A 14,355-nucleotide genomic window follows, 5' to 3' on the forward strand; every position below is an offset into this window, starting at 1 on the left:
ATGCTGTTCAGTCAAAGTCATGCTATGCGGGACCACAGTAAACCTATGGGGTTCTTGGGATGCTTACGTATAGATGGAGTTGTTGAAGATCCGAGAGAGAGCAAAGTTGATGTGGCTAATCAGCTGATCCAGGTGGTCATTAGACTGCAGCCTCAGGGAATATGTGGACTTGTCTGTTTCTATGACAACCTGTGAAGTAAAGAACACGCTTTAGTGAAGCAAAAAGATGGAGAGAACAAGTGAAAGAAAAATCTGGCCACAAAAGCTAAAACACTGGAGCCCTGTAAATGCTTTTTCCTACTTGATTATCCGGGTGGGTGTTCATTGCCCGAATCTCCAGGAAGTTGAACGTTTGTTCCACCTGAGGAGAAAATGAGCATCTTGCTACATAAGTCATGCTAAACCAGATTACTGCAGTGCTTTGAGACGAAGCAGACAGGTGGTGCGTAAATGCTTACAGTACCTTGGTTGGTATCTTGGGGGCCATGAGGTACAGCCGCCATGTTGCCAAAACCTGAGAGACAAAAGAGAGGATGAAAGCTCAATAAATAAAGTGCAAGATTAAGTAGAAAGTGCAAGACAATGTTCAAAGAAATTATGGTTTAGGTTTCTCTGGAGAACAGCCTGTTCAACTGAACCTAAAAGGACAGTAGACATTATATAACAATGTTGGGGAAAGTTACTTTTAAAAGTAATGCATTACAATATTGCGTTACTCCATGAAAAAGTAACTAATTATGTTACTTAGTTACTTTTTATGGAAAGCAATGCGTTACGTTACTTTTGCGTTACTTTTTACATCTGGACAGGGCTTGCTTGTTTGTTTTTAAAATAAAAACGTTCTATTTTTGGCAAATATAAAAGCCTTTTCACACCAAAAGTGAACTGAATAAGCCTCAGGCTGAAGGGAAAGTAACTTTACGTCCGTACAGTAGAATGCAGAAGAAGAAATTTCAACACACTTCAGCAATAAACAAAGACACACAAATGTTTGTCTAGAGTAATTCTTGCTTATTAGTACGGTTGAACTGGATCATCGAAGGTCAGAAGCAAAGACATTGGTTAATAGAATGGGATTAAATACATAAAGGATATTTGTGTTGTTTAACATTTAATTATTGCAGGTTTGCGTCATATTCTGAGTTGCATTATTTGTATTAATTTTGAGGAATACTGAATCTGTGTTTTTTTTGTGAGTGAGATGAATTAATGCATATTCATATTTATTTTAGAACTACAGTAACATCTTCTGATTTCTCAACATGGGGACAGGAGAACTGTCAATCAATAAATTGGAAAAAAAAAGTAACTTGCGTTACTTATTTGAAAAAGTAACTCCGATATTCTCTTGTAAATTAAAAAGTAATGCGTTACTTTACTAGTTACTTGAAAAAAGTAATCTGATTACGTAACTCGCGTTACTTGTAATGCGTTACCCCCAACACTGTCATCAAGCAGTTTCTTAGGAACTTTAACATTAAAGCATTTTGTCTTCTGAACTCTTTACTCATAAAGATAAAGATAATACTACAGCACAACTGGGCTCTTGTTTGTTGAAATGTGAATTACGCAGCACAAATGTATTTTTATTCTACAGTATAAAGCCTGCTGTATCATATTTGAAATGCAAATTTCTAAGTTCTCTTAAGATATAACATGATTAATACGTCACTGAAAAACCTGTTGTACACAATCTTCTACATGCCTTCTGTTGATTGATTGATAGTTTATCATTTTTTAACAAGTAAAAGTCCCCTTTAGGTCATGGTACATGTGGCTTTTTGCTGTGAAAATTGTACTGATTTTTATAAAGTAAAAGTAAGAATAACTTTTATATTATTAGTAATATTTTAAGATGAACGCTTACTGGACTAAACAACTTAGATTTATTATGCATACACAAGTTTTTAGAAAAATCATGTTAAAATGTCAGTATGCAGTTTTACATTGTCACATATATGTTCTAAGTATTGATTTTTGTCTTCATTTCTGTTTTGACCTAGTTTCCCAGTGTGCGCATGTGATTATCGTATTCAGTTCACCTGTTGTCTATTAATTAGCCTTTTAGTATTTATAGTCAGATGTTTCCTGAGTTCAGTGTCTTGTCTGAATGTCGTGTTTGGGATGTGTTGCAAACCCAAACCCTATTTCTTGTGTACGTTGGACTAAAGACTAAAGACGTTTAATTAAAGATTAAAGTTTTGTTTGTTATTTTGTCATTATGAGCTCTGATTAGCCACATTCCGTGACATACATCAGATACATCAGGCTTTTGTAGAACATTCATTTGTACATCTCTCCATCATCATTGTATTGCATTATGTTTTGCCCCAACAATAAAAACTAAAGAGCTTTGACAATAAACAAATCATTTAAATATCACCTAACTTAAATATCATCTAAATTGAAATACCATATTATTGGGAGATATAAAGTGACAACTGATATATATGAATTTTATGTAAGTAGTCTCCTATAATGTTATAAAGATCTCACTGAACTACATTACAATAACTTTATCTTACCTTTGGGCTATATTAATATCTGCAACTGCACCAAATTGCATACTTTTGCTCAGTTTGGGCCTAAAATGTACTGTAGGTGTTTTTTCCTCCTTGAGAATGAGCTCCTATAACATACTATATGAGCTGTAAAAGCTTGATACTCAAAAAAACATTTTTGTAAATCTAAAGGTTCAACAAACCTTTCCATTCCATTTTAAAAAATAGATTTCCTGACTATAATTTCATATATCAGGCTTTACAGTCTCAAACTCAATTCCTGAAGGGCCACAGCTCCAACCCTGATCAAACCGACCTGATACAGCTAATCAAGTCCTTCAGAATTATTAGAAACTTCCAAGCAGGTGTGAGTTGGAGCTGAACTCTGCAGAGCTGTGGCCCTCCATGAATTGATTTTGAGACCACTGCTTTACAGAGCTAAGAAACATCACAAAGGATTTTAATAATGATTCAGTCAATAACAAAATTATGGAGAAACGGTGTACACTGGCCGCTTCTACAGGTGCTGTCGTTTATGGATTTCACATGTTTGTTGAAGTGCAGGCGACCAGCGTTACAGACAGATGAGTAGGTGCAGAGAGGAAGAAATAAGGATTTGTGTGATGTCTGAGGATTACAGAAACATAAAAAGAAGGATTGTCCTATATTTTGAGAGCGAGTGTGTAAGTGTGTGAAATAGCATGGTCAGGTCTGGAGAAACCTTGTAATCTAATTCATAATTTAAATTCTTCATTAGCATACTTCATTTAGGCCTTTATCACACCCCTCACACCAATCTCACCCTTCCTCATGATCTAAACCAGTGGATTTCAACCAAGGGGGCCAAGGCCCACTAGGGGACTGCAGAATGAATTAAAATAATTTAAATCAATATGTTATTATAAAAAATAATTTATATTAATGTTATATTATACAGGGTTCATTTGAATGCTGTAGTAGACAGTGCGGGCCTTTAAGTCAAAAAGGTTGAGAACTACTGATCTAAACATCAATCAATTTCCATCTTACTGCCGTTTTTTCCTCTCCAACATTCTTCTACTCATCTCAAGATGCTCTTTGTCTGATCTACTATGTATATTCTCAAATTCTCTCTTCAATTCAACTCAAAAGATTCCTGTTTCCTCTGATTCAGTGCAGCCCCAACAACCTAGGCCCCCTGTTTTCATCATCCTCCTTCACTCATCTATTCTTTTTGTGCCCTGTCGCTTTCGATTCTTCAAGGCCTCCCTCCAATGTATTACTAATGGCACCCCACCAAGAAGAAGAAACAGAGAGATGAGATCCCAGATTTCTCTTTAATAAAGACTTCATATAGGCTTTGATGGCAGGTATTCGTATAGGGTTTGATGACGGCTGGGGTTGAAAGTTGAAGTTTGGGCATTTTGTTTAAAGGAAGTTCTTGATGCTTTGTCAGATTTAACACAACCATAGATCATAAGATGACATTTTAGAGAGTGCACCTCAAAACTTAATAACAGGTCAGAAAAACGTAGTTATATAAATACACTCCTCAAGAAAAAGAGATGATGTGAGAGAGACAGATAGAAGAAGGAAAAGTCAGTTTGAGAACCAGAAAGCGTCATCTACTCATCAAAGGCTTTACTATCAAAGGAAGCAGACACAAAAGATCGGCACGTAAACAGCCACATTAATTATTAAAGCCCACTGGGGTGTTTGGACTTGACCGAGTTTGCATGGATGGATGGAAGAGGGGGGACCCCTAATTAAGAAATGGATCAGAATACATCAAAGACTACCTAACACATTGCATGGGTGGGGACAGAGGCTGATCACATGGTAATGAATGCAGGAGTTAAGCTACGATGCGCATTACTCACCCTGCTGTCGAGCGCAGACAGAATATGGCATCCAGCATATAATGATATCAACATTAGTATTCATTATTGGATCCGAGCCCTGTTGAGCAAGCATCTTTGTTAGGAAAACTGCAGAAGACGGGGCCAAGCGAGGTCGGGTTTGTCTGCAACAACGTCCTCCAAGTAGGGGGTCAGAGTTTAGGCAGTTTGACTGAGACGGACACCCACCGCATTCACTTGTTAAGGTGCAAAAAAACCCACTTTCATGCTACAATCGCTGACGTGGAAGGTAGATGGGACGACTTCAGTCCATGGCTTTCATAGACCATTCGAGCCTGAGGAGATCAGACTGGTTCAACACTTGCCCTAAAAATCACCCACCACCTCTCAGTACCGACTTCAAAGAATGAGAAATATGAGAATGTGTGTGTGTGTGAGGGAGGAGAGGTTTGTGTGTGAAGGTTTATATTAATCATTCGATGTCAGGGATCTGGCTTGACACTTCAAACACGACCCATAATTCAAAGGGTGTTGGGGACACGTCAGCGCTGTGCCCAGGAGACTCTAAAAGAGCGCAGATTGCTCCAAACATGCCCCTGTATACTCTTCTCAGACATATGACACTGACTTGCTTCCACGCAGGGATCATTGCCTAAAACAGACCCATTTCGGCTGTCAGCCTTTGTAGGTGAGAGGAAGAGCATGTATCTACTCCAGTGGCAGGTCCGCATCTTAACTGTACTGGACTTAAGAAGTGAAGAGATGAGAGAAATAAAGAGTGAGAAAGGAGGATATATGGAAGGATGGATCAGGGCTGAAATGCCGTGTGCTCCAGATTCACTGATGATTAAAAGTCTTGGAATCAAAGCAGCTCTGTAACTAAAGGCCAGGATGAGAGAACAAGAGAGGAAATAAAAGAGAGATGGAAAGACAAAGACAGAGAGGAGGGGCTAAAAGCTTTAGACCGGAGAAGGTATGTTACTTATGTTATCTGCATTGCAATCCTGTTCTTAATGAGTATTTTTGTCTTATTTTTTAGTTGAAGGGGTAGTTCACCCATTACTCACCCTGGTGTTGTTCCATGGCCATATACCATACTTTATTTTTGGAACAACAAAAGGAGACTTAAAAAAATGTCCTGTTTGCGCTCATCCTTATAATGGCAGTGAATAGTGACCAACATCAAGCTTAAAAAAAAACAAAAGCATCAACAAATGGTCCCATGCGACACATGCTGTCTATCACAACAGTCGGAGTAAACTGCTGTGCTAATTGAGTTTCATGAATGCACAGTCATGCACAGAAGACCAACAGCCAAGGTCAGGATTTTTGTTAAATAATACATTATATTTGTATTGTTTTTCACCAAAACCAATTGTATATCTTTTTCTAAAGCTTGGTGCTGCTCACTATCCACTGCCATTATATGGACTAGAGGTGGACTTCATATGAGTGTAATTTGTCTAACTGCACTAAGAATACTAAGTATAAATAAGTTAAAAACATGTGGAAATGTGCAGCATCTTATGCATGTCTGTATTATGGATTTTTTTTAGATTTTTTCTAAATCAGTGTTTTCCCAAGAAAATATCTAAACATCCTTAAAGCAAGATAAATTTAATTGAGAAGCAAGGTTGTGTAAGATAATAAGACTTACAACTTACAACTTACAATAATTAATTATTCATAATAACAAATATTAATAATTATTATTAATACTTTTAACAATTTCATTTTATTACCATTGTTTTTTGGTGCGTGTTTGTAAAGCGTAAACCTAAATAATTTTTTCATCATCAGATTTCATGATTTCCTCCATGTTTCTTGTAAAAGGAGACTCTAATATCTATTAAACCTGGTCAGGATTCATCCCCCTACAAAACAGAATCAACAACTTTTAAGCCACTGCATCAACATGTCTCTGCATGGGGTGGGGGAAAGGATTTTGGCAGCTGGATTGCTTGCCATTGGATTTTGTTCCTCCCATGTTTCTTACACAAGCAGTTTCTAATATTTATCAAACTGATGCTGGTTAAGATTCATCCACATACTTTTAAGCCGCTACAAAAACATCTCTTACCATGGGGTGGTGGAACATATTCCAGTAGCTGGATTTATTTATTTATTACGTTGTTATTATTTATTCATTTATTTACTGAAGTACAAAAATAAGCCTGGATTAAAGACAAAATTTACGCAAAAGTTTTGCTTGCTACAGTATAAGAATCTACAGTATATGCCAGAATTTCAAGGCAACATTCAGAATTCAAATTAAAATGTTTAATTCAAGTGCTTTCTTCTAAAAGTATGGCATAATGATACACACTTTTGAATGGAATCCACTCAATATATTATACAATTGTGCATCTCAAGTATATATTACAAGATAATTTGCGGTATTTTAAAAATACTCTCAGCTTTAGCTCATACTCTGCAGATAAACAAACCAAAAGGTATACTTTTCACACCATATTTACTAGGGATGTGCCGATACGATTATCGGTACTGAATGGTTCACGGGGCAAATTCTAAATGGAAGTGATCATCCCTATGCCCTTGGAGTTGGGACTTTGGAGTGAGCAGGGCACGTGCGTGCCATTATGTAGTTTTTTGGAATGCACTTGGCAAAGCGAGCGACGTAATTTCCTCATTATCTTCAGCTGGCATGTTCCCGTGACAACGCAGCACGGTGTCCGTCAGAAGATGTTGCTGTTTTACTGTCATAAATGTCTTTTTTATTGTTGTTAGCATAACTGTTGCAAATAAACATACATTTTATATTTTAAAAAGTTTTTAAAATATGCTATATAATATATAAAAACGAATATATATAAAACTTTTTAAAATATAAAATGTATATATTTTTTTTAATGCGTTTTTTTAAGCGAATCTGCTGACGGACACCGTGCTGCGTTGTCACAGGAACATGCCAGCTGAAGATAATGAGGAAATTACATCGCTCGCTTTGCCAAGTGCATTCCAAACAACTACATAGTGGCACGCACGTGCCCTGCTCACTCCAAGGAGATAGGAATGATCACTTCCATTTGGAATTTGCCCCATATACCGTTCGGTACCGATACTCGTATCGGCACATCCCTAATATTTACATTTACATTTAATCATTTAGCAGAGGCTTTTATCCAAAGCGACTTACAAATGAGAACAATAAAAGCATTTACTCTTTAAGAGTAAATTGTACTCATTCATTTTGCTCTTTATATATCTGACTACATCTCTCTTACTCTTCCTCCTTGGATGTGGATCCATTTGTCTCTTGCATCACATCCATCCAGACTACAGTGCAATCCCCCATAGTCACTGCCTCTCAACATCTCCACAAGCTATCCTTGCACCGCAAACTTCTCCTTAAGCACCTCGTATAACATTACTCGTCTTTATCCTGCCACTACTAATCATAATGCAGCAGTTGCGCAACTTCTAAGATGCTTCTTAGACCAGAGAAAGCTCATTACCCTGAGCGATACACCCATAATCCTTGTTAGTTTTTATTTAAAAATCTAATGTGAACTGATCAGCACATTAAATAATTATTCTGGGTTAAGTACCAACATCAGCTGTAAACAATATATTTACAGTTATGCAGTTATAATGGAGGTCTATGTGACAACAAACAACAGCTGCCCCATAGACTTCCACTGTACAGTATGTGCACTTCTGTAAATATGATGTTAATAAAGTTTAACTGGTATTTAATACAGAGTGCTGCTTTAATAAAGATCATAAGTCACATGTAATATTTGACTATTTGACATGTAATAAAGTCACAAATGGAACATTCTTCTAAAATGTTTGATAGTGACTTTATCCTCTAAATGTTATGACTTTTTGCTCATAAAAGGTGTAATTATTCTTTAAGCATTACAACTTTATTCTCAAAATCACATATTTTTATTATTATTTTAACATGGCACTAAAAAGTTCTCATAATATTTAGGTGCTGTGACTGCTCACTATTTCACAGTTTATAGTTTTTCACCATTTTAATGGCCAAATCTTTTTGCACTTTTAATTAAAGAGTTTATATATATTATATAAGACTTAAACATTTTGTTATAAGTAGTTTTAGATGATTTGCAAGTCACACTGCAGGGCAATACCAGCACTGTCAACTACCCAATAACAGTCATACACTTAAAAACAACACAAAATCTAGTGAGAAATATCCAATATCACTGCATCGGAACTTAAGCATGCCACTAGTCATTGCAGCTAGGAACCGTTCTGCATGAGTACGGTCCAGCAGACAGGGTGATGGTGCGGACAGCCTCTATCTAAGGATGTCTTCACGTCACTCACTGTGGCGATCACAGCCTTTAATTGGCCTATTATTCTACAGGAGAGGAAAAACTGAAGCGACAGACCGAGGTAAATAATTGAAGGGGAAAAAAAGGTGACATTTGGGGCTTCAAAACAAGCAATCTCCTCTGCCACCTGCCACCTGCCCCCTCGCTAACTCTCTCTCCATTGCCCCCTCTCATGAGCCTCTGCCTGGTGTGTTCCTGTTCACCAAGCCCAGCTTTTATCACATCCTCTCTTCCAACATCACACCATCGCTCTCTGCTGTGGGTCTACAAAATATATACTGTAGCTGTGTGTGCGCACATAAAACTGTGTGATCTTTAAGTGAACGTGTACGAGAAAAAGTGTGTTTGAGCGATATTTTTTAGTGCCGTGCCCCAAGGCTTGAGCTGATGTCTTGCTGAGTGCTCTACACAGCTGTATCGGGGCCAGAGATTTTTGAGTGTGTGTGTGTGTGTGTGTGTGTGTGTGTGTGTGTATGAATGGATGTGTAGATGAGGGTGTGTTTGTAAGCTGGTACAGTTGGCATACCACCACACACACACACACACACACAACCCCTTGGGGTAAAGGAGCAGCGAGTGACAGACTACAAGTAAATTTCTCTACACATTATCTGTATGTGTGTGTGTGTGTGTGTGTCTCAGTGTGTTTTTGTGTACCCCCAAGCTCTCGTCATAGTGTCGGACCTACATTCAAATTTGCTTTGCTCTTTGGGCACAATTTCTAACCATCCACAATCATAAGCACATTAGACTACTGAAAATGCACTCTTAACATCAATCTGACAGAACAGAGAAGCAAGCCTGAGTAAAGCATATAATGTGAAGAACAGAACAATGACAGATAAAGAAAAAAGAGCTGTCTAAGACACAACGGAGAGGGGGAAGGGTGAAGAAGATGCTAATATAAATGGACAGAGTCAGAAAGAGGAAGAGGAACAAAGGCAGACTGGCAGGAGGGGTGAGGTTAAAGCGATAGTTCACCCAAAAATGAAAATTCAGTCATCATTTACTTGTACTGTGGTCTACATTCACTTTTAATGAATGGAAAAGGGAAGCAGGAACATTCTGCTAAACTTTTCCTTGTGTGTTCCACAGAAGACAGACAGGTTCCAAACGGCATGTGAGTGAATATTGACTGAACTTTCATTTTTTGGGTGAACTATCCCTTTAAATACAATGATTTAACAATATAACAAGATTTTTCGAAGTTAAAGTCCCCCTGCAGTGACTAATTGTATCCATTAAAACACATCTTTGATAATGAATCAAAATAACAGATTTAAATATTTTTTCCCATGAAAATAATTTCTTCAGGCCTTAAAATGGGTTGAATATAACTCTACACTCTTACCTCATTTAGTACACATTGGCCATATAAATATGCAAATTAGTAGATATTAAAATCACCAGATAGACATTTACACAACGTTAAAAATAGATTTTCACCACAGGGGGTATTTAGTAAAATAAAATAAAAGATATTTGTAATACATGCTACAAGAAAATACTATTTCAGTCTTTCTACTTTAAAATTTCACGTTTAATTCAATGTGTTAGTTTACGATTTTTGTAATCATTTGTAAAATGCACAAGCAATTTCTGAGGCAAAATTGTTTCTACACCAAAATTAGAAAAGATCTCTCAGGGTTTGTGTCAACATCAGTCCATTGACACTTAGCAGGAAATTAGTTTGATTCCTCTCCTCGGTCACCTCCTTCACTCTGTGTGTGTGTGTGTGTGTGTATGTTTGAAACCGATCTGGATGATTAATTTAGCTTTTGTGGCTCCAAACCCTGGCATTTCAAGTCTCCAGCTGCTTTCAATGGTCTTGAAGTGACAATCACACACACACACACACACACACACACTGGCATTCGTATGCCACCTCTACTCTCACCATCCTTCATCTCGCACACACTCCTTCCAGAGTCGGTCGGTCCCTCTGACCCACCGAGACTCAGTGGCCACAGTAATGCTCACAGCTCGGCAGGGGTCTAGTCTCCAACGATTTCTGTTTGTATGTGCGCACCATTGCGTGTACATTGCTTTTATCATTGATTCCACTGCCCATTCTCCAAATGGACTTGGCAAAAACAACCCAACCAGCAGGCAGTAAACACTGCACACCCCATTACAGAGGAGGAAAGGTTAAAGTCTTAGGCTCATTGTTTTCATTACTGCTGCATAATAGAAGCACAAAATAAAGGCACAGAGTGGATGCACATGTTTACCCAATGCTGATGGGTTTTTAAAGGACTACTTCACTCAAAAAATGAAAATTGGGACATAATTTCAAAACTCACCCTCATGTTGTTCCAAACCTGTATGACTTTCTTTCTTTTGTGGAACGCTGTTTCAGAACGGGGGCTGAAGCTTACAGACTTTAGTAAGCACCAGGTTGCTTATATTCACAGTTAAGAGCTGAATGGTCTGAATGAGTCATTCACGAATCAAACTAATTTAGTTCTTGAGTTCAACAGACTGATTCAAAGATCCTGTCACAGCTAACTAGAAGTGAAGATCACCAGTGAATTACTTTTTACATTTCTTAAATTGCCTTGCATTTCACTCTGTTCATGACTTCAGAAGAAAATAGAAACATCTCTGTGATTCTTTTATGATGCTTTTGCAGTCTTTATTGAGGCCTGAAAGCTTCAGTTCTCTTTCATTGTAATTATATGGAAAATAAAGAATCACACTCCATACGGAAATGTAATATATGACACACACACACATATATATAGCCCTGTATCAAAAGATGATATTGCCATATATGATACCTGGTGAATATAAAGGTGAATATAAAAATGTGTACATAAAATGTGTATATGTACACATTAATAATATTTATATGATGATTTTTATATGGTATTATATATAGCAACCATATATTATTTATATATATTCAACATGAAAAATGTATTACACCAAAAATATATTACACATACATAAACAATCAAATATATTACATTTGCGTATGGGACAACTTTAGAACAGAACTTCCACTGAAGAATGAAAGTTTTGGAAAATTTGGAATGAATTGTTGGTAAATGATGACACAATTTTAATTTGCGTCAACTGTTCCTTTGAGGACATATGAAGTAGTGAAGTTAAATGTAGTGCCTTACCAGAATCCGATCTTCTGATTTGCCACTCTTGTTCTCTACTTTGATAGCGCTCACCAACTTGATTGATGTCTTGTCGATAACTCGTCTGATGCTCTCTGCAAAATAGAAAGTCAATGCATAAATGGCAGTAGAAACTCTCTATCTATCTCAAGACATATTTTCACTGCACGTAGGGTTAGAAAATAACTGCTTTACACCCATATGCTTTATTTTTACACATTTTCCACTTGTGTAGGTGGTCTTTCTGCATACATACTGTACATATCAACACACAAATAAAAAGCACCTCAAGATGTCCTTCAAAGCAAAAGCGGAAAATAAATAAGAAAAGTCATTCTTTTTAACTGTTCTCACGTATATGACACTTGTGATCTAATTCCTGGAATATGCATTTTACACTTTTACCAAGAGGAAAGACACAGAGGAGGAAGAGAAAGGCAAGCGAACAGAGGAAGGAACAAAAGAGGAAAGAGGGAGAGAAGGATCAGAGCGAGACAAACAGTTAATGCAGTCGCAATCAACATTAATCTGTGTAAGACCCAATCACGAGATCCAAGGCTTTCTGACTGACGCTAAGAACAGCAAATGGTCAAACTAGAGCACATGTTTCCATTACAGCGAGTCATGGGAGGATAAATAAATGGGTAAATGGGGTAGGGATATGTAAATGTGCACAAAGAAGAGTGAAAGAGAAGATGAAAAAAAAAATGTAATAAGTGATGGAGTGAGATTTAGATCAGATGAAAGAAGTGGAGACTGAGAGAAAGAGAGATGGAGAGAGAGAGAGACCACACATTTGTGACTTCGCTCCCCTTTTTATTAGGGGAATCTAAAGGCTGCTAAATTCAAACAGTTTAAAGATTTAATTATGCAAGCAAATAATTATGGGAATGCCACTTTCCCCAAGTTGATTATACTTATAAAAACTATACATTTAAAATATTTTGTCCAGAGCCATCATCAGGGAAAGACAAACGGAAACATAGTCCCGGGCCCAAAGCAATGGGGGCCTATTACCGTCCCCTGGTATAGCCAACTGGTCCCAAAAATGTGGTCCTGTACCCTTTAAATTAAAGTGACAACCCTGATATTATCATAACAGTATATGTACTGGCACTTTACAAAAAACGTATACATGGTAAGGTTAAGTTAACAAGTTATCATTTCTAGCATTGCTTTTCCCCCCAGTGCACTAAATTGAAATTGAAATAGAGAGTGCAAGGGCCTGGGAGCAGGACAGTAAATACTAGGTTAGTAATAGGGATTAATTACCAAAGGAAGATAATAATGTGTTAAGGTAATTAACAGTGAGAGCGCTCTAAATGTCAAACTGCCAGTGTGTGTTTAGTGTGTCATTGTGTCAGTAAGTGTGAGGGCGCATCACCGTGCTCAAAGATGACGGCCTCTATGATGAGTATGTGTTCAGTTAGCCCTAGACACACATAATGAATGTGACTGAAGTGCATCAGCCTCTCCATGAACTTGCGTCAGCAGGGATACGCAAATGTGTAAAGAACTGCAAGTAACTCATATCCGAGACATATCAAAGGCAGAACAGCATCATGCGCGCGCGCACACACGCAACTACCTACACACTGCAGGTAAACGCAACAGACACAAACACGTTCATAAAACCAGCTGATCGATTTGCACAAATGTAGTCTTTTGAAGATGGACACGAAGTGACCGTTATTAAGGCGACCTTAAGCACACATGCTCACACGCAAAATGATTTTTTTCTACCGTTAAGCACATCCAGTCTGTATGTGAATCCACAAATCTGTCACCTTATCAAACATTCGGCGCTGTGAGGATTTTAAACCACTAAAACACAAACTACCGGCCGCGAGCGGGGACACGCTTAACAAATCCCATGGTGCGCGTGTCGGATAGGAAGAGGAAGAAAGAGCTATTGGATTTAATCACCTGTCATTTCCCGACTCACGGTGAGAAAAGCAGTCGCGACGGTGTCTTTGGATGCCATGACGTCCAGCGCCCTATCCTCTTCCTTTCCTTATCAAGCAGGAGCAGCTATAATGCTCGCTCGCTCTCTCAGCCAATGCCTATAAACATATCATACTGAAGAGAGCCAGCGAGGGGAGGAGGAGGAGGGCATGAGAGAGGAGTTTACACACAAGGGTGCATATATCTATGTAAAGCGATGAATTAATGAGGTAAATGCAAGGTCTGTGCCTGGATGAGAACATGACTCAAGTCATGTTTCCACTCTTTCATCTTTTTGACTCATATTCAGTATATTTAAGTGTATGACACGGATAGATAGATAGATAGATAGATAGATAGATAGATAGATAGATAGATAGATAGATAGATAGATAGATAGATAGATAAATGAAGTGCGTTTAATTGTATTGAATGTGCACTTGTAGTGTACTTTACATTTTAAAAGTATATTTTTAAAAACTGTAGTGTTTTTAGATCATATTAATGAAATAAAAGGCTACTTAAGTGTACCTAAAGAAAGTACACTTTCAGGAATGTTTTTATCACACTTACATACTTTTTTAAGTTCATGTTGTAATAATGTCAAATTTAAAAA

The 14,355-nt window shown here is 37.6% G+C and overlaps 1 protein-coding gene across 4 annotated transcripts in view; it reads right to left on the reverse strand.

Moving 5' to 3' along the window:
• Positions 1–13,847, reverse strand: part of LOC107567554 (leucine-rich repeat-containing protein 16B) — a 56,375-nt gene extending 42,528 nt beyond the window's left edge. For 3 of the 4 annotated variants that reach the window (XM_016253242.1, XM_016253244.1, XM_016253241.1), the window contains exons 1-5: positions 13,722–13,847; positions 11,796–11,890; positions 464–514; positions 302–361; positions 68–189 (exon numbers count right to left, since the gene is read on the reverse strand). In XM_016253242.1, the coding sequence (XP_016108728.1) occupies positions 68–189; positions 302–361; positions 464–514; positions 11,796–11,890; positions 13,722–13,779 (386 nt within the window). In that variant the 5' untranslated portion in view covers positions 13,780–13,847. Of the gene's footprint in view, positions 1–67; positions 190–301; positions 362–463; positions 515–4,360; positions 4,440–11,795; positions 11,891–13,721 lie in introns of those variants that run through there. The other variant, XM_016253243.1, reaches the window with a different exon arrangement.
• Between the last annotated feature and the right edge of the window lie 508 nt (positions 13,848–14,355).

This window comes from Sinocyclocheilus grahami, unplaced genomic scaffold (genome assembly GCF_001515645.1).
Source record: "Sinocyclocheilus grahami isolate Dianchi unplaced genomic scaffold, SAMN03320097.WGS_v1.1 scaffold1168.1, whole genome shotgun sequence".
Taxonomy (NCBI): domain Eukaryota; kingdom Metazoa; phylum Chordata; class Actinopteri; order Cypriniformes; family Cyprinidae; genus Sinocyclocheilus; species Sinocyclocheilus grahami.